At 54.9% G+C, this 18,891-nt stretch overlaps 4 protein-coding genes across 4 annotated transcripts; 1 reads left to right on the top strand and 3 right to left on the bottom strand.

The window, feature by feature from the left end:
- The first annotated feature begins 283 nt into the window (after positions 1–283).
- GGS23DRAFT_588614 (defective in cullin neddylation protein) lies at positions 284–1,637 on the top strand. The gene is made up of 2 exons (XM_051517559.1): positions 284–602; positions 700–1,637. The coding sequence occupies exons 1-2, from the start codon at positions 472–474 to the stop codon at positions 1,124–1,126; spliced, it is 558 nt and encodes a 185-aa protein (XP_051367569.1). The 5' UTR covers positions 284–471; the 3' UTR covers positions 1,127–1,637.
- A 1,302-nt stretch (positions 1,638–2,939) lies between these two features.
- Positions 2,940–3,382, bottom strand: GGS23DRAFT_607967 (uncharacterized protein; the record flags this gene model as incomplete). Its single annotated transcript, XM_051520133.1, has 2 exons — positions 2,940–3,257; positions 3,359–3,382. 2 exons carry the CDS (start codon positions 3,380–3,382, stop codon positions 2,940–2,942), a joined length of 342 nt encoding a protein of 113 aa, XP_051367570.1.
- A 2,130-nt stretch (positions 3,383–5,512) lies between these two features.
- Positions 5,513–8,309, bottom strand: GGS23DRAFT_393728 (uncharacterized protein). The gene is made up of 3 exons (XM_051513530.1): positions 7,251–8,309; positions 5,825–7,169; positions 5,513–5,705 (listed from the first exon to the last, which is right to left on the bottom strand). The coding sequence occupies exons 1-3, from the start codon at positions 7,990–7,992 to the stop codon at positions 5,636–5,638; spliced, it is 2,157 nt and encodes a 718-aa protein (XP_051367571.1). The 5' UTR covers positions 7,993–8,309; the 3' UTR covers positions 5,513–5,635.
- Positions 8,310–8,714: 405 nt separating this feature from the next.
- Positions 8,715–11,443, bottom strand: GGS23DRAFT_393773 (uncharacterized protein). The gene is made up of 2 exons (XM_051513531.1): positions 10,937–11,443; positions 8,715–8,988 (listed from the first exon to the last, which is right to left on the bottom strand). Exons 1-2 carry the CDS (start codon positions 11,361–11,363, stop codon positions 8,897–8,899), a joined length of 519 nt encoding a protein of 172 aa, XP_051367572.1. The 5' UTR covers positions 11,364–11,443; the 3' UTR covers positions 8,715–8,896.
- Between the last annotated feature and the right edge of the window lie 7,448 nt (positions 11,444–18,891).

Below are 18,891 nucleotides of genomic sequence, written 5' to 3' on the forward strand. Positions count from 1 at the left end.
TTTTACGCGTAGCTCAGATGAGTTACTGCCGAGCATACCTCAGCAGTCCTAGGAAAGTGACAGCGATTTGCGCGACGCCGCATTAACGCCCCAGATGATTCATTGCGTCTCCATGTCTCTGCAACTGCTGAGCCGGCAGAGTAGCCGGCATTGACCGACATACCAACATAACCCTATGCATCTCTGGATGCTTTCCCCCTCCTGTCTACTTCCTTTTCTAGCCATACATCTGCTTATTCCGCCCCCGGCGTCTCTTATTCTGCTGTTAACCCTCAGCTTGCAGATATTTTCAGTCCACGCCTGCCGGTTCTGTCCAGGGTCAGAACCACGGTCCAGATCCGCGTTTGATGAAGTTGTTTGACGGTCTCAGAAGTAGGTCCGCTCTGCTCACACAAGGCAATTTCTCTTCCGTTGACACCAGGGGCAGACGAGGCAGAAGATGGCCAAGACTTGCTTGGCGTATCCTCGTCTATGGCATATCTCGAAGCCCTCGGCGTTGACATGGAGGGCCCTTCGTTGTGGGTGGCGCTAGAACTTCTGCAGGTCCCCAGCATTGGCGAGATCACTCGGGAGGGTTTTATCAACGGATGGAAATCTACAGGGTGAGCTTTAGTGCTTTTTCTTCTCTGCAACTTACACCTACTGTGCCTATCCTGCCACGCCCCGAGATAAGTACAAAATTGACCGAAGCCGCACCAGTGTCGACCCGAAAGTGGACGCCCAGAAGCAACACATCGCACGCCTCACCAATTCGCTGATTCGAGACCGTGACCTACTCCGCAAAGTCTACCGATACGCCTTTGCGGCTGGAAAGGAGAAAGACCAGCGATCTCTAGCCATGGATACAGCGCTTGTGTACTGGGAAGGCCTCTTCAAGCGGCCGGGGCTGGTCTGGGTCGGACGAACGGCTCACGTCAACTGGCTAGACGAGTGGACAACCTTCCTACGAGAGAATTGGACCCGTTCGGTTAGTCGCGATATGTGGAACCAGACGTTGGAGTTCTCCCTCAAGAGCATCGAAGACGAATCGCTCAGCTTCTGGAACGAGGACGGAGCATGGCCCGGAGTGATCGACGATTTCGTGGCCTGGTTCCGCCGCAAATCGGAGATGGATGTTGACGCTTAGAAAGCAGCTCGTATATTACTAACCTTCAAGTGACTAGCCGGTACGGGTCTTCCTTTTGGCAACGCGTTGTCGGTGCCCAACGCGACATCAGCTTGTCGTGGCGTGCGTTAAGGCAACGCTCAGAAGAATCTCCTGTCAGCACGGGTCGAAAAGTGTCTCACAGTTTTGCGCAAAGGGCCGATGGCTGAAACTGCCCGCGGATACCTTTGGCAGCGAGACTTTGCTGGAAGCCGACTAGTCTTTGTGCGTATACATAGGTCGTAAGCCTGAGTTGCTGGGTGGGCGAGATGCAGAGGGGTGCTGGACATCAATGAATATGTACCTACGTGCGCGCGCGCAGATGAGCGAGAAGGGGAGACGAGGTAAAGGAAGAGGATTGTTGTGATGGGATGTAGCTAGCTTCTTCCTACCTTCGATGGCAGACGAATGTGAACGAATGAATGAGATACCTATTTCCAACGTCTAGCCCCTTTTCTATATATGTAATACGAAGATATGTCGCGTACAACGCAGGCGCCTACGTTGCACGACTTGCAGCTTTAAGCTTATAAGGGCAGGTTTCCTACGTGACAAGACAGAAACCCCTTGACTTGGGGGGACTGGATACGATGGAGGACGGGCCGTGTCTGACGCGGCTAGCCAGGACAGTGACGGGTGTAGCAATGGACTCCCTTGCGCCAGTCCAGCACGGACACAGGCACGGGCAACCAGGTCGCCTAGGCCTGTGCGTAGATCTATCTCGGATGTGTTTATCTCGCCATCGGGCGACGGGGGAGAAGTGAGTATGTATGTATGTATGTTGTTACGCCCCGCCCCCCCTCATCGCCCTGCCTCCGGACCCCCCCGACCCGTGGACAGGGGGCAGCGCAGACTAGCACGAGACCCGGTCGCCGAGAGCCGAGGGCAGGCCCAGCAAGCCCGACTTGGCGCTGGGGTTGCGGGAGAGCGGGGATCGTACAGATACACCTGTAGGCATAGAGAGGGGACCGGGGCGGGAAGCTAAGATGGGGGAGTGTGTAGCATGTGTGTGTATATATGCGGATGGGCAGATGACAAGAGTACAGCAGACCAGGGCAGACTAGAGTAGGATGAATACTATTACAGCATGGACACAACACGCCCCGTGACCCGGCGATAAGGCGCCGGTAAGGTGGATTGGCTGCGCGGGCAGGTCGGGCGAGCGGGCAAAGGGACAGACGTCTTTGGCCTCTGGCCTCTCTCCCCGCCCACGCCTCCTATTCGCGTCGTAGCGCACGGCAAGGTGTATGTGGTGTATGTATGCAAATATGATACCGATGTATATAATTTATATACACGCGGGGCCGTGGCTGCACTATGCCATGCCATGCCACGCCACGCCAACAGTCGGGGTGGAGATGTATATAATCGTGGTTCGATCTGTCGGACGCACAGTGTCGACAGACGGACGGACTGCCCCCCTTTTACCTGGCGAGTTCTCTTTTCATCCCCTTTCCACTCCTCTCCCCGGCCCTCCTGAGTTCGGAAAATAGCTATCTCTCTCGTTTCCCGTCGACATCGCGTCCGAGATCTCGCCCGCCCATCTGCGTCTTCGTCGTTCATTGCCGCGGTAGTTTGCGCTACCCCCGGCGAGTCGGGCCGTGTCATGTCGTGTCTGCCGTCTGTGGCCCTCGGGAGGGGTGGCCGGTGTAGGTAGTAGCGTAGCCGGCGTCGTGTACGTATTGCAAGATTACTTCCCCCCTTTCCCCCCCCCTTCTTCTTCCTCTCCCCAAACTTCCTTCCCTCCCTCACGCCCCCATCAAAAAAAAAAAAAAAAAACCCCCCTCCAACGCCCTCACTCAACCCACTCGGGGGGCCCAAAGCGGGCGAGGCTCGGAAGCTTTCCGTCGCCGAGCTTGACGCAGGCGTGGCGAATCATGCGGGGGTCGAGGGCGAGCATGCCGCGGACGGCGCGCTGTGTGGCGACGGAGGCGTCGTAGCGCAGTGCGAAGTAGTGGCCCTCATGGTGCCGCATCTGGTGCACGCTCGTCGCCCGCGGCAGCAGGAATACCCCCCAGTTCGCTACCCCGCGGATCACCCCCCGCTGCTGCAGGATCAGCTGCCCCGTCGCCAGCACGATCTCCTTCACCTCGGCTACGTTGCCGGGGCGCGCCTGTGCCGCGGGGCGGAGGGGGGAAGGGCCTGTGTGTGAGCCTCTGGATGTTGCCCGCGTGCGTGGGTTGGGGGGGTGGACGGGGACCGGGGGGCACTTACTATGCCGATGAGCTCGTACAGCATCTCGTTCGTGCGTTCACTCACATCGAGCGCGCGCCTCGCCCTCTCACTCTCCTTCTCTCTCTCGTCTCGGACGAGACGCCTGGTCCGCGTCTCTCGTCACCGCGCGTCGTCTCGAACCCCGGGGACCCCCCGTTCTCTCGACCTAGCGATCCGCCGACGTCGAGCGATGCCAGTTGCGGCAGGCGGTCGCGGTTTGTGGCGGCACACGGGGGGGGGCGCAATTGGGAACAGGCGTGCGCGGGTGGTAACGTGGGCGAGGGCTGGCGAGCCGGGTGCGGTAGCGGCAGCGGTTGTGATGGGATGCGGTGCGAATTCCGCCGCGGGCACCTTGACCAGAGACGGAGGATGCGTATTCTCTGTGCCTTACCTTACTCGGTGGGGGCAGGGAAGCGAGAGAAAGAAATCTCGAGCTCCCGTTCCGCGATAAGATAGGTGAGGTGTGTACCCTGCTTTATTTGCATAGATGCGTAAAGACGGGGATTCCTACTCGTTAGTTGCATAGTCACTCCTATCCGATAGATAGATGAATAGGAAAGTGTCGCACCTCGAGTACCAGTACTTCAGGTACTCCCTACATCCTCCCGGAACGGAATAGGTCGCAGGTTACAGTCTACCCCAATCAGCCTCACCTGAACTCTCCGCCAGCCAGTCAGCTCGCTAACGACAGGCGGCGCCGCCACCTAAGCCACGCCCACCTGCCTCCCTCGCCCATAACAGGTACCTACCTCTGCCTAGAGGTGCCTCCCTGACTAGGTAGGTACTTACCGCCTTAGGTAAACCGCCTCAGGTAAACCGCCTCAGGTAAAGAAAGCTCCTGCTTATCGAACCCCGAGAGGGCCGCGTCCGATGGATCCGTGCAGATATCTAGATACCTACCCCCTAAGCAGAAACGCCACCTACCACAGGACCGCCGGACGATACGCCAGAATCAGACACGGCAACGCCCTCGACTCTCCAGATTTTTGCATCTTTTCTTCTCCTTTCTTGGTTCCCCTCGCCCCGAATCCTCTATTATTAACTAACCCCGGGCCTCCCCCCCTGCCCGTCACGGTTCTGTTTGTGATGAGTCGTTATTGTAGTAGGAATAGTAATGGTGGTAGTAGTAGATTGGCCGGGTGGAGAGATACGAGAGAGCGAGAGAGTGAGAGAGACAGAGAGAGAACCGCCGTGATCCGCCTGCCCGCCTGCCCACCTCCCTTCCCTATCCTTCCGTCCCTCCTTTCGTCTGCCTGCCTGTCTGTCTGCCTACGTACATACGTCGATACAAACGCCGTCGTTGACCATATTTCTACGTCAACCCTCCCCCGCTCCATTTATATCTCCTTACAGTTACCCCCTTACCCCACCCCCGAAAAGGCCACCCCTCGTTCCATTAGCCGGGGCAAGGGTCAAGAGTCTATAGCGTGTCGTTTCCTTATGTGTCTGGTTCCGTAGGGTGGTGTTGTTGGCTGATGCTATCGTGGACGCGTTCCGCTGTCGTGCCGTTCTGCCGCGGGACGGAAACGCGCCGCGCCTAGCTCTGCCCCTGACACCGCACGACGTTGCGTCGCCGGGAGAGAGGGCAGAGAAATAATATACATCCAGCGTAGTTGTCGAGCAGGACGAGGTCGACGCATGACCGTCGATCGTTGAAAATCGCTGGGTTGGGTTCGGCCGCTCGCTCCGTCACGGTCAGCCAGCTGCCGGACGCAGGGGCCGACGCCGTCTTCCCCCTCTAGCCCCCCGCCTCCCTTGATCCTTATCCGTTCCCATCCCTGCCCGCGCCTTCTATTCCCGCCCGTGCCTCCGTCCGCCAACCCATCCCTCGAACAGAAGTAATGCACCACGCCGGGAATGCGTCAAAGTGATAACGATTAGAAACGAGGCGAGGAAGGGAGATAAGGAAATGGGGATAGGGAAAGAAAAAAAAAACTTTTCGGTGAATGCCGATCCAGACGCCCGAGGAAACGAAAAACGACCCCAGATATTTAAACCGCCTCCGAAACGCCTAGAGCTTCTGCCACCCATGTCCGTGATCGAAGGTCCGTAGATACAGAGAAATGCGAGGGTTTGTTGGGTTGTATTTGCAATAGCGTCACAAGGGAGGATGGTCCCGACGTGCGGTTTCGGTCCTTGCCGAGCGCAGAGGTCGAGGGAGCCAGAAGATAGACAGATCTCGGCGCGAGCAGAGAGCGTCGCCGTATGGTAACGAGCCGAGTCTGCACCGTCGCCCGCCGAAGGGTGCGTAGACAGATATGCGGAGGTATACGCCGCTCACGCGTCCGATTCCCCGTTCGGCATCGTCTCCGACTCCATCTTTTCCCATACTTCTTCCAGTTGCGCCCTATGATAAGACATCTCTCAGTTAGCAAAACTTGCACCGAACCCGTCGCGGCTGTGCTGAATAGAAACCAACCATCCCGCATGGACGAGGGTATCGAGGACTCTGCTCCTGCTACTTACCCGGTGCGCTTGACGAGTTTGAGGCCCTTCTTCTTGGCGAACGCGAGAAACCGCTTCTTGGTGCGCTCCCGCTTGAAATGGGTAAGGATGTTGCCACGCTTCTCGTCTGCTATGATGACCAGAATCTTCTGGCACTCTGGGGCGTACTGGATCTCGCGGACCTCTTCCAGACCCAGATTAAAATTGATGGGCTTCTGGTAAAACCCCCACGTCACCTTGGGGAAGACGTCACGCAGCACCTGGTGCTCGAACAGGTTCTTCTCCGGTTTCCAGGTCCAGTACTGCGTCACCTCGATGCTCGTCGTGAGGGAGCGTGTCTTGATCTGGTAAACTCGCCAGTCGAGGTGCATGATTCTGCCAGCTGAGAAGGAATCGGTCGACGTCCAGCCGTTGTAGTCGAGATCGTCATCCTCTGGCGGCTCCTCCTTCGGGGGCGCCGGTTCGAGGCGCTGGCGCTTCAGCGAGCGGGGCGTGACCGGCTCGAACACCTCCAACTGCGGCTGCTCCGATCCTCTCTGTATCCCGTCCAGGCTCGGCGTATCCTCGGCGTCGACTTGACCGATCGACCGGCGAGGCTTGCGCCGTCCCAGCGCGGCTGGCTCCTGCTTCACCTTCGCCTTAGCCACCCCCTTCGCTGGGTCCCTACCGGCCAACTTATAGCCCGATGGCCGTCCGATGTTGCCGAAACCGTGCTTCTCTCGCAGGAACTTCAACTTCGCGTCGTGGTACAAGTCGTGAACGGTCTTGGACAGGCTGAACTTTTCACCCTGCACCGCGGCCACCTCAAGCATGCGCACGCGCAGCCATTCGAGAGGCTTCACGTCGAGGTCAAACTTTTTCAGCTCCTCGTGCACGTTGCATAGCCGGAAGATGGTGTCGTAGTTGATAAAGGTCTTGTAACACTTGGTCATCATATCTTTGCAGACGAATTGGTAAGGATGCCACGTCTCCTCCCGGAGGAAATCGATGACTGATTGACCGCGATTGACCTGACGATTAGCTAGAAAGACGGTATGGCGGATGGCGTCGGGCGTCTGTCGCAGCTGTTCCAATTTTTCCTTCCACTTGTCTAGCTGGGGTTGGATGATGCTCTCCAGCGGCTCCCATTCGGGATCCCAGTACGGGTGGCTCGCGTCGATCCGCTCCAGGGGCACGCCGGCAAACATCGGTGGCTCGAGCATGACCCTACCGTCGTCCCTAAAGGTCAACTTGTCGCGGGTGATCTCTTGGCCATCGTTCGTTGGCGCCGGGCTCTCCGTGAGGGAAACCGAGCCTTTGGCGCTCGGCAGCGACTTCCGGCCGGATGGGGACTTGGCCTTAGACTCGTTATACAGCTCAGGTCCGGCTGAGAGGAAGAGGGGAGGGGAGGAGGGCAGTGTCAGCTAGAGGGAAGAAGGCGACCGGCAATCGGGGTCTAGATACTTACATGCTCTCACGACTGGTAGACGGGCCCCAGCTGGAATGCTCGGCAAGCTATGTCGCTTCGGCTTTAGCAGTCTGTCTTTAACGCGGCTGTTTAGCGGGCCGTCGGGGCCGTTCATGTCTACGTCAATGCCCAGGCCGTTCAGGACCGGACCGGCGCGGGCACGGGTAGCGCTACTCCGCAAGGGCATTGCCCTCCCGCCGACGGGCTCGGTCTCGTCGACGGGGTTGTGGTAGATGCTGCTCAGCAGGTTGCCCGGATCGGCAGGCGGCTCCACCTCGTCCTCTTCTCGGCGGCTGCGTCGGCGGGAGGCGCCATTGATACTCGTCCATCCGGCGGCGCCAGACTGGGAACCGGATTGGCGGCGGCCGGTGCTGCCGCTGCTCTTCGGTCGCGTGGATCCCAAGGTCTCCCGCTTCTTGGCGAACCGGTCTTCTTGCGTCCGATCATCCTCTCGGCGCTGGGCCCGGAGGCGCTCGCGGCTCTTCTCGAAATCGTGAGCCAGGCGTTCCTGCTGCTCCTCGTACTGCTGAATGCGACCAGCAACGAGCCTCAACTCGTTGTTAAGCTGCGTCTTACGATCGTAGAGATCGACTAGTTGGTGTCGCAGCTGGGCCTCTTGGGTGGTGTACTCGTGGTCAATCCGGAGATCCTCCTTGGCCCGGCTGCCTTTCACGACCTCCCAGTAACTCCTCTCCATCTCGTCCAAATCGTCTCTGACCCCAGGTTCCTTCTTGGCGGACATGATATCAAACAACTCGACGCGTGTCCGCCCATGTACCAGACCGGTCCTCACCTGCTACCTGGCGTGCGTATTAGTAGATTCGGCCACGGAGAACCGCCGACGGCCACGAAGACGGATCCGGGTATAAGTCTGACGAGCGCAGTGCGGGAATCGGGAGGTGCAGCGGGTATACGGGTATGGTATATGAGAGTATGGGAGAACTGGGCGGCGTGGGCGTGCGCAGTCCGTATATAAGATGTGATGTGCGCCAAGAGGTGAGAGTAGGCTATATAGCGCATGCTTTTATCAGGTCGGCGACGAAATGCGGTAAGAGAGATGGGGAAGAGAGGAATAACAGGCGAGGGCAAGGCAGAGCAAAGCGATGCATAGGTCATCAGGGAGGGTATAATGGGAAGTTGTGGATCGCGTTACGATAAAGATGGATTTAGACGGAGACCGGACCGGACAAGGGAGAGGGAAGGGGGAATGCAGAAAGAAAAGAAGCAACGTCGGATATTTTATACATTTTACACGTATACGTACCAGGATGGGGACAAGTCCGTCGTCGACTAGATGGGCCGGCAGGGGAGTAGATGTTTTTTTTTTTTTTGGCTAGCCAGCGGACAGGTTAGTTGCGAGGTCGAGGAATCTAGTGAATGAATGGCCTGGTGGATTCACCGGCATCCAACGTGTTATCAGTACGGGCCGGAGAGGGTCGACGATCACGCTCGCTCTCTTTACCTGCTTCCACGCGTGGCACCCGGACACCGGGCTGGTTGTCCTCCACAGTTGGCGAGGCACAGATGGATAGCAAGAGGGAGAAGCTGCAAGGACGCGGTGGCGACGGGAGCAGGCCCTGGGCCGGCGGGGAGCAGAGCGAGGTGCGGTTGGTAGGTGGGTATACGGAGGCGTATGTAGGAGGGAGTCAGGACAGATAGACGGGCGGGTATAAAAAAAATAGATGATAAAAAAGTCTCGCGTGCCCACGGGGCGTGTCTACCGCCGAGCGTGCGCGTGCTATATTGAGGTTAGACGGTTGAGCAGGCAGCGCACGAAGGGTGTGCGTACGGGGGGTGGGATGTGCGGGTGTAAGTAAGGCAAGTAAGTGGTTAGGCTAGAGGGTGAGGATGGCGGGATATAGGGTGGGCATGTGGATGTGCGCACGCCCGTCCGTGAATGTAGCTGGGTGTTAATAAGAGGTATCATTAGGCGTGCGCGTATAGCGCGTGCCTGGCGTTGTGGTGCACTAAAAAGTAATTAATGTTAGTTACCAGGCGATGATGATGGGTTTGATGATAATAATCATTAAGTATCAGGGCTATTATTTGGTATGGCAATTATTGCTCCCCCGGTCCAACAGAGGAGGAGGAGGGGTGGGATAAGGGCTCAAGGCCGGTGCTGGTCATGCATACAAGTATACATCCACGCATGTATGTATACACGAGAGAGAGAGAAGAAGAGAGAGACGTATACCAAGGGAGGGAGGGATATACAGGGAGGCAGACGGGAAAAAAGGGGGACCACACCTACGCACGCAGGTGTACCGCCGGCGAGCGAGTAGAGGAGGCTACCTAGGTAGACAGAAAGGCAGGCAGTATAGATCCGTGATAGGTCAGGTTGTGCCAGTAGGAAAGTCAATGGGAGGCAAGTCGTGTAGTGATACCGGGGCAAGGCATAGCAGGAAACGCCGGGTGTACACGCATACATACATACATTGTGCGTATGGGGGTCTCTGGGGATGCCATGCAATGCGTACTGACTGCATCGAAGGGTGGGTGAATGGGTGGGTGAATGGGGATGGGTAGAGGCAGGGAGGGAGGACGGATGGATGGATGGATGGCACATACGTACAGGGAGGTATGCGTATACACGTAAATGCGTACCAACACGCATAGAGGCACTACGTGAATGCGTCCGTGGGAGAGGAGAGGATATATCCAGCACACACACACACACACACACGCACACACACGGAGGTACCGGTACGGATGCACGGCGGAGAGGCGTGTGTTACGGGAGGAGAGAAGGGGATATTGGTGGTGACGAGGATGGGTGGGATGAGTGCCGGGGGGGGGTTGATGACGGGGGAGCAAATGAGAGAATAGGGTGGCAAGCCGGGAAACGCCCAATTCATCAAACAGAGCTGTCGTACGGGCGATGAATAAGGGCGGATATACGTGGTCGATGAGACAGCATATAAAATACTTGCCTATAGATGGTATCCGTAAGATGATGCGCTTGGCGGGTTGGAAATTATGGATGACGGTCCGGCCTCGAAGTGACTAATCGGATCATCCAGGGCGCATCTGTCCCCTTCCACAACAGCCAGTATTTTTTGGAGCTTGTCTCTCGCTGTCGTCGTGGCCGGCGGCCTTCTCTCCCGCCCTTCTTCTATTCCTCGCTCACCACCGGCCGTCCTCTCCACGCGAAATCGATCCGCAAGGCTGCCCGGCTTTTCGAGAGGGAAACGTGCGAGGGCGCAAGAGGAGAGAGAAGGGGAAGGGAGGGAGGAGTCTAAGCGGACGGGCTCGCAAAGGCGTCTAAGTAGCACCCTGTGTGCCGTTCGTATACACGCATCCGTATAACAGTGTCCGCACCTCGTCTATAGTCGCGCGTAGGCGGAGATGGGTCGACGGGACCTAGATCGAGGGATCGATGGGTGCATATATGCACCGGAGGTAGATACGTGGGGGGGGGACGGTGGGTATGTATAAGAGCGGAAGAGAGAGGCAGGTTGGGTTAGGCAGGTAAGGGGGATGGGGGGTGATGGGACGTGTTGAGGATGAAATGGGACGTCCAAGGGCACGAAGACATGAAGGTATGAAGGTATGTTAGAAGTATACAAGAAAGGCGCCCTATGAAGTTGGTTTCGTAGGCGGGAGCTGGATGAGGTACACGAGGCAGGTACTGACGGACGGAAGGTGGACGATGGGTTGTTGGTAGAGGGCATGTACCTCCCACGTACCTACTGTGTGCACACGAGAGGCACTCGTATATGAGGCATACGTATTCTGGAGAGACAGCTTCCTCCCGGTGTTTGGTAGTACGCCAGCAGTACTTACCTTACCTACCTCCTGGCAAGGGAGGTGTGTGCGTGTAATACGCGTACCCAATCGAGGAAAGGTGAAGATTGCGACGAGGGCACGATGTAGGTATGTGGTGTGTATTTGCGAGGGAGGTACCTGGGGGGCACAGCGAGCAGTCGAAACGGCCAGAGATTGGCTCGATGTCGCGCATCGAGAATAAGGGTTATATTCGATGGGATATTGAACCAAAAAAATATCTAAGATGTGGGAGGAAGTGAAATAAAAAATACAAATAATACAAATAATACAGTAAACGGAAAGAAGAAAGCCAGGGGGGAAGAAGAAGAAGAAGCAGAAAAGGAGCATGATGGGACATGCACTTACTCGCTTTGGTACCCGGGAGATTCCCGATCAGGGCTGGCGGGGTTACGGATCGAACGAAATGCTACCTCAAGTAGCTTAGGAGCCATGCGAGTTAGGTGCCGAGGGAAGAAAAGGCGACCCAAGTCCCGGACTCTACGAGTACATCAGAGCGCGCGCGGGTTTGTCTGATCGCTTCTCCCATACGACAAGTCGGCAGCGTGCCCGGCAACGGCATAGACAGAAGCAGCCAAAAGGCACCCAGGGAGGTGAGAATCCATACGACGGGAGAATAGGATGAATAGAGCTATGTACATATGTAGGCCAGGTGAAGGGCCGACTGGGACCGAATAAAAACAAATCCAGAGTAGCGAGTAGAAATAATCGCGACAATTGTAATAATGATAATAATAATAGTCTCGGCCAAGTCGTCCGATCCAATCCAATCCAATAGTCGACATCAGATGCAGTTGATCTATCCAAGTTTGGGACCCGTCCTGGCAGGCCTGTTCAATGCGGCTCCCACCGACAGGGACCCAGCAGGCAAACCCAGCCAGAGCTCCCTGACGGACGGGCGGGTTGTCCGGAGCTGCTGCGTGTTGGTGGACGAGCGAGCTAGGTAGCGGCCGTTGTTGGTTGGTCGCGCACTTCGCGGTCGTATGTACGCATGTACGTATCAGGTATGTAGTAGCAGCAGCGGCAACGAGCAGCAACGGCGAGTATCTTATCGGGCCCAGCGCCGATTCGAAGCGGAATGAAAAAAAAAAAAAAGAGGACAAAAGGAAATAGACCATCATCAGCGGAACGATAAAGAGAGAGAGAGAGAGAGAGAGAGAGAGGCCTTCTCCCACCCCCCTTAGCTGGGATGTCTCGTCCTGGAGGCGCGCCGCACCCGTATTCGCAGCTGGCGTTTGAGACGCTGATGATTGATGATGGCCTATGATGCGGCGGATGACGACGGATCCTGATGCGTTAGTAGGTATTGGAGGCTAGAGCTCGCAGGCGGCGCGAGAGGGCGCGCCCAGGACGGCGGATTCGATGCTAGTCTCGTCCAGGGTGTTACCGCACCCTGCGCAGGGAGGCTAAATAAATAAAGAAAAATAAAAAGTGGTGGGCTCAGAAGCTGTAAATCTGGAGAGTAGAATAGTATAAGACGCAATGCGCTTATCTGTCATATTGGAGAAGGGGGCTTGGAAACCAGGTAGCCATTAGCGTGGTGGACATCGAGTCGAATACATCCAACCTCATCTACGCAATAGGTAGACAATAGATGGATGTCAATATATACATGCCTGCCTGCCTGCCTACTTGCGCTACGTAGCGTGTTGCGGGACGTAAATACAGGCAGCAACCGGCCATTTCTTCAGTCATCTTGCTATAAGGTGTAGGTATCCAAAGTATCTATCTAAGCAGGTCGTAAGTTCGATCAGTAGGAGTCCGCAGAACAGCTGTTGACGACGCACGTAAGGAGGGAGGACAAGTTCTTCGGTTGCCTCCTCTGTATGCAGCCAAATGAGCCAGTCCCAGATACGACATGAATGTGAGTGAGCGTGGCCGTATATCTGTAAGTGGTGTTAGTTGCGTGCGTGTCTCGTGTGGGAGTACGTAGCTACCTAGCAAAGTACGACTATTTCTCCCACGCACTGTGCGAACTTCATCTACAGACGGTTGGTAGGTAGGTAGCCAATAACCCGGCCAACGCCTACTAGAATCGATCCAGAAAAGCCGAAAACGTCCCAACTATTGAAAGGGGTAGTCTTAGGTATCTGCCTAAGGAACCCGAACGCCGTACATGTATGGGAACGCCGGAAGGCTGGGGGAGGGGGGGATTTACATCCCAACCGGAGAAGGCTCCCAGTGCCTAACTCGCCACGCGCGTACTGTACGTAGTATAGGTTAGGTACCCGACGTGGAATGTAGGTATGCAGGTTGGGGGCTCAGTGAATAGAAGTAGGCAGGTTAGGAAGCAATGTGTGTGTGTATGTGTGTATGTGCTACCCACGTAGTAGTGGTAGTGGTAGTGGTAGTAGGTAGGCAGGTTATGCAGGAGGTAAGGTAAGTAATAACACGCTTTCACAGGCAATAATACCAATGCTACGCAGGCAGATTACCAGGTTGCTTTTGATCATGGCCGCCTGATACGTCTCTCTATACCTCAAATATGCCGTGTATCTTCATACAGTGCCTAATTTAGGTAGATATTGCCAGGAGGGTTAACCTTGGGAGGTACGCACATAGGTTCAGTATCCCCGGTGGGAATAGATACCTACCTAGATAGGTAGGTACCTCCTAGTTGGGTGCGTGAGGTGTCTGAGGTGTCTAATCGATTTACTACCTCCCGCTCTCCCCACCTCTCTCCCTTTCTACTCACATATCGGATTCCGGCATCTTCTCTAAGAAACAGGTTACGCGATGCTTTAGAATGGGGGAGGGAGGGACGTTGCGTCCTGAACCCATGCAATCTGTGTACGAGGGGCTTATGAGTATGGCTAGCTGGGTTGGTCCCTGGTACGACTATCCGCGCATCCATGTAGGTATACATAGCTACACCAACTATCGAGGAATGACCTCAAGTATAGCCTATCGATCGATATACCTACTACGCAGTATAGAATAGCTAGGCCCGTATCGTCGGGGCGGCGTGCCAGGTCATGGATATATGCGGTATGCACCCATCGCATCTCGTCATATTCTGCCGCGCTCGAGTATGCATATGTACACATACATTCTCATTCAGGTGCCTGGTTTCTTACGTGGTTGGATATTGATATGGATGATACGAATAATACGAGCATCAGGCACAGCGGGGGTGATTAGGGCGAGCTCTCTCTCCGTTCCCTCTCTCCCACCTTCTATTATCCTCTCTTTCACGCTCTACTTGTAGGTATATTAATAAATCCGCGTACTGTTTTGAGATGCTCTCCCCCCGCCCCTTTATTTACGGCAAGCATCTGCCTGCCTATAGGCATGCGCCAGATCAGGTCAGCGGGAAAGGGAGAATTGGAAAATTTTTCGAAGACTGAAAACGGGAAGGGTAACGACGGATAGACGGTCGAGCGATGCACTACTACCACGCACACCTCATTATTAGGCGGCGTGTGCAGGTATGACACACCCTCTCTCTCCACATGCATAGACGTCACCCATCGCATTCGCCGCGAGCCCTGGGGAGATGCGCATAGAGAAACATCGCGGAAACGAACAAATGCACCCCAGGCGCCGAAGACCTCTCCAAGTATTGGCGCGTAGTAGCTAGGTACCTATCGCTATCTACCTAGGTATCTAGGAACGTACGTAGACGTGTATATGATCGACTAGAAGTATTATACCCTCCCCCCATATATTAGGTGGGTGGGAGGTAGGTAGCCTCGAGGGTATGTGTACGGCGCGCACCTCGCTATTTGAATACACGAGCACGCACGTGCGGAATAGCAAATACCGTGCAGCAAAGAATCGGCCATCCGGGGATATAGTGGATTGCTATGCACGAGATTGCTCATATAAGTGTCTACTCGTGATGCCTATCTCTACCTTAGGTACGTACGTACGTGTGTATGTACATCTCGCACATACATGCGTGTATATACACGTATAGAGGAGAGCGGACGCACGTAGGCAGCCACCGACTAGGAAATAAAATGCCCAGTCGCAGTCACGCCGGTTTCGTTGCGCATGCGTGTGCGTGCGTTGCTGGTGGTGGCGATATGGGGGAGGCTTTAGGGACCTGCCTGTGCGTGTGTGCGCGCGCATCGCATGCCCTCGAGACGCCCAACTTACGCAGTTGTGGATGGATGGGACTCGAGGTGGCTGGCATCGGAGGTTGGGTTCACGTGCCTATCGCATAGAGAGGTCTTCCCTCTCCTATACTCCCAGCGCGGAACCTATAAGTCACTTGACGACGTCTGTATGAGTACATGCATCTGCATGCATGCATTGCCTCTACGTGCCTGTGTACCGAATATACACACGATCTAATACAGAGAGAAAGAGAGAGGGAGAGAGGAACAGACTCTATTGATGTGCATACCCCAGGAACACGCGAAAGAACTCGAGGGCTCCCGCTCCGGATGGAACTCTTAAAGCCGGCAAGTAGCCGATCGGCCGTATCATGTCACGTCATGGAACGCTCCCCAGCAAACCCAGGACGTACATACTACTACATACCCTCATACATGCCGGCGTACCTACATGATAGACAGGTAGGTAGGGAGGTAGGCAGGCAGGCAGGCAGGCAGGCAGGCAGGCAGGCAGATGTGCCCGAGGTGCCCGCCCAGGTTCTCTTACGTCTGACGCGTAAAACGTGCCGAGATTTGCCTTCGGATGGGGAGGGCGGCCCAGGTTGGAGGCAGGATGTGCGTCGGAGCCGTCAGGCAGTCAGGTAGGAGGAAGGCGGGCCAGGTAATGATATGTAGGTCGTGTAGGTTCGATGCTGTGTAAGTCGTCGAAGTCGTGTCGGGTTGTGTTGTGTTGGAGATAACATGTCAGACGAGAGATGAACGACTAAACAACGACTACGCATCATACACGCATGGTATACATATGCACGATCTTCCTTTTGGGGAGGGACAAGGAGGGAGGGGGGGGGTGAGCACTACCTAGGGTATGTAGGTACCTAATAAGAGAGCATGTGTGTAGGTGTGAGTGCTGTCCGGATGTAGGTAGGTAGGTAGGTACCTGAGGAAGCAACCTCCGGGGTGGTGATGATGATTCCATCCATATTAGAAGCGTCTTACGCAGGCGTGTGTAATCCCGTTGGCACGGAGTACATCCCATCCAGCCATCGGTAGCACAATGTGGAATTTAGGGGTAGGCGTGGGATGGGACGTGTGTGGACGTATGGATGAGGCAAGGCTGCACAGAAGCACCCGTCTTATCCATGCTATCCCATCATGGCTCATTTGCCTTGTTTGGCCTGTCTCATGCCGTCCCTGCGGCGCCTTCGCATAAGCGGCCTTTGGGTAACATGAGAGGCTATAGATGTCCGTTGTTGACTCGCAGGCAGACAGGCAGGTATACGGCATCCATGTCGCTACCACGTAATATATCCAGAGCCAGTATTTCCCTATCTCCCGATCAGTTACGGCTATGGCCGGGGAAACTTAGCAAGTTGCAGGACCTGCGTAGGCCTACTTGCACATTTGCACGCCCGCTTTGCCCACACCTACCTTGAATACCCGTGATGCGTGTAAAGATGTGGAGGTGGGATGGATGTGGATGTACGCCCATAGGTAGACAGACACACCACACACACACACACATATAATCCATACGCGCAGAGCTATAAGATATGCGTGCTAAGACGTGTCGACCACGGGCTAGGACTGCACATTAATGATGGGCGGATAGCCCGATATTAGCAGGGCGCGCTACATGCACCTGTGTTGGGAGAGAAAATGGATGGATCGGGTTAATGAGAAGCTGGGACGGCCGGATATAACGTGTATCATATGGATGGAACTTACTACGTACATTAGGTACACACACGCACCGCATACCTTAGGAGCCATCTATCTCCGTATACCTTACTCGACTAGGACTAAGAAAGGGATTATTACTTCAAACTAACCGTCCGAAGGCTCCGGAGGTCCTACATTGCTTCCCTCTCTCACACTCTCTCTCCCTCTCTCCGGTAACCTCAACTATAACGAGCCAGACAGAATTGGCTCAATTTTTAAATTGCGCTACTTATCGCATGTTCTCGCGGTTTATCTTTTTTTTTCCTCGTCTTCCCCGTCCAACCCCCCCTTCCCCCCTTCCCCCCCTTTTTTTTCTTCTTCTTCTTTCACTTCTCCAGGTAGCGCGGCCTCCTGGGCTTACGACTCGAAGCCGCGACGCATAAGGCAGGAAGCGTCATCATCCAACAACACTTGATAATTCGCAGACTTGGAACGCGGCGCAAGTTGTCTAAATGTATATATGTATGTATATATACACATATATATATATACGTATCCTCCCTAGATGCGTACGTCCCCGTATATACCTTCCTAGAAGAGGTAGGCATGCACTACGTAGTATCTATACACACGTAAAATATACGCACCTACCTACGCAGGTATACATAGGTATATATGTGTATGAGTATGTGCAGGAATTGGTGGTTGCAGGGGGGCCCGGAGAGCTTTTGCAGCGGAGGGTTTGTTCAATAGTGGTAGTAATAATAAGCCCCATTCATTTACCTACTTGCGCTATGGTTGGCCGGTTGGTTTTGCCTGGCTTTATGCGTGTACCAGTACATAGATACATATGGAGGTATATACCTCCGTACATGCATAGGAACGTATATGTATATGTGCATAAACACCTATATACATCCTATTTATAGCCGGCGAGGTGCACCAGTCCCACGGGCCACCCACCCAGGAGAGCTGGGGTATTATGTATCATGCAACCACCCCCGAAAATGTACCTACATTACACATACAAAGGTACCTACATACCTCATACCTACCTCCTGCCTACATGTCCTATATGCTACCTACCGGCAACTTACCTCCCCTGCCTAACTCCATCTGGTCGGGCAGGGAGCGAGACAACAAGCTGCTAGTCGTCTGCTGAATTTATTATACCCGGGCATGTAGTCATCTCTCGAATCTCGGATAGGCCAGCAGATAAGACTTGGCGCGGCGTCCTTACGCCGGTACGAATACATGCACGCTTTACCGGGAAACCCATCTCTCTCGTCTCTTATAGGTAACCTTGCGTATGTGCCGAGCCGGAAGGGATAATTATCCCTATACCTTGGGCTAAGAGGCAGGTAGGTATCTAAGATATTACACAGGAGGTGTGTTAGTCGCAGACAGGTATACGTAATATCCATACGCCCACCACCTCTCTCCCTCTCCCTCTCTTCTCTCCTTTTAGCCCGTATCCCAACGGTATTAGCCGTATCTGCTCAGCTCCCTTCTCCCCCCCTCCCCCCCCTCCGCCGAGGTAACCCTGTGCGTAGTTACCTAAGGTAAGACAATGCACAAATCAGATCAAAAAGCTTTGCTGTCCTCATGCGAGCCAAGCGGAAATCCATCCAAATCTACGATCCAGGGGAAGCATCGCGGGATGGAGATGGGTGCATGGCCCGAGGTATACTACCTGCGCATCTAACCAGATCCAGTCGGATTCCTCCACTCGGACAAGGGGACCCGCCTACCTCTCGTCTACCTCTGCCCGTCGGCGTTATATATACGGGTCCTATGTGTACTCGCACACTACTGGACCGAGCTCGTCGCCATCAACTACCTAACCTGACGGGATTATACGTAGCATTGGGTACCTTGCTTACTTACGTAGGGGCAGGTGATGCTGCAGCCTTGTTACATGGTAATGATGATGGTGATGGTGATAATAATGATGACCATAGCTTCCAGCATTAGGTGCCTTGGGATGTATGCATGCATACATACGGGTGTACGGATATATATAGTAGGCTGCATCTTGAAGTGGGTGCGCCGGCGAGCGTGTTGGATGTTATACGTGCATGTGCCTCCTCTACCCGCCTTAAACGGTATCTACCTACACACCCACCTTATTACAGGTA

The sequence above is a fragment of the Durotheca rogersii genome (genome assembly GCF_024521655.1).
Source record: "Durotheca rogersii strain YMJ 92031201 chromosome Unknown GGS23scaffold_42, whole genome shotgun sequence".
Taxonomy (NCBI): domain Eukaryota; kingdom Fungi; phylum Ascomycota; class Sordariomycetes; order Xylariales; family Xylariaceae; genus Durotheca; species Durotheca rogersii.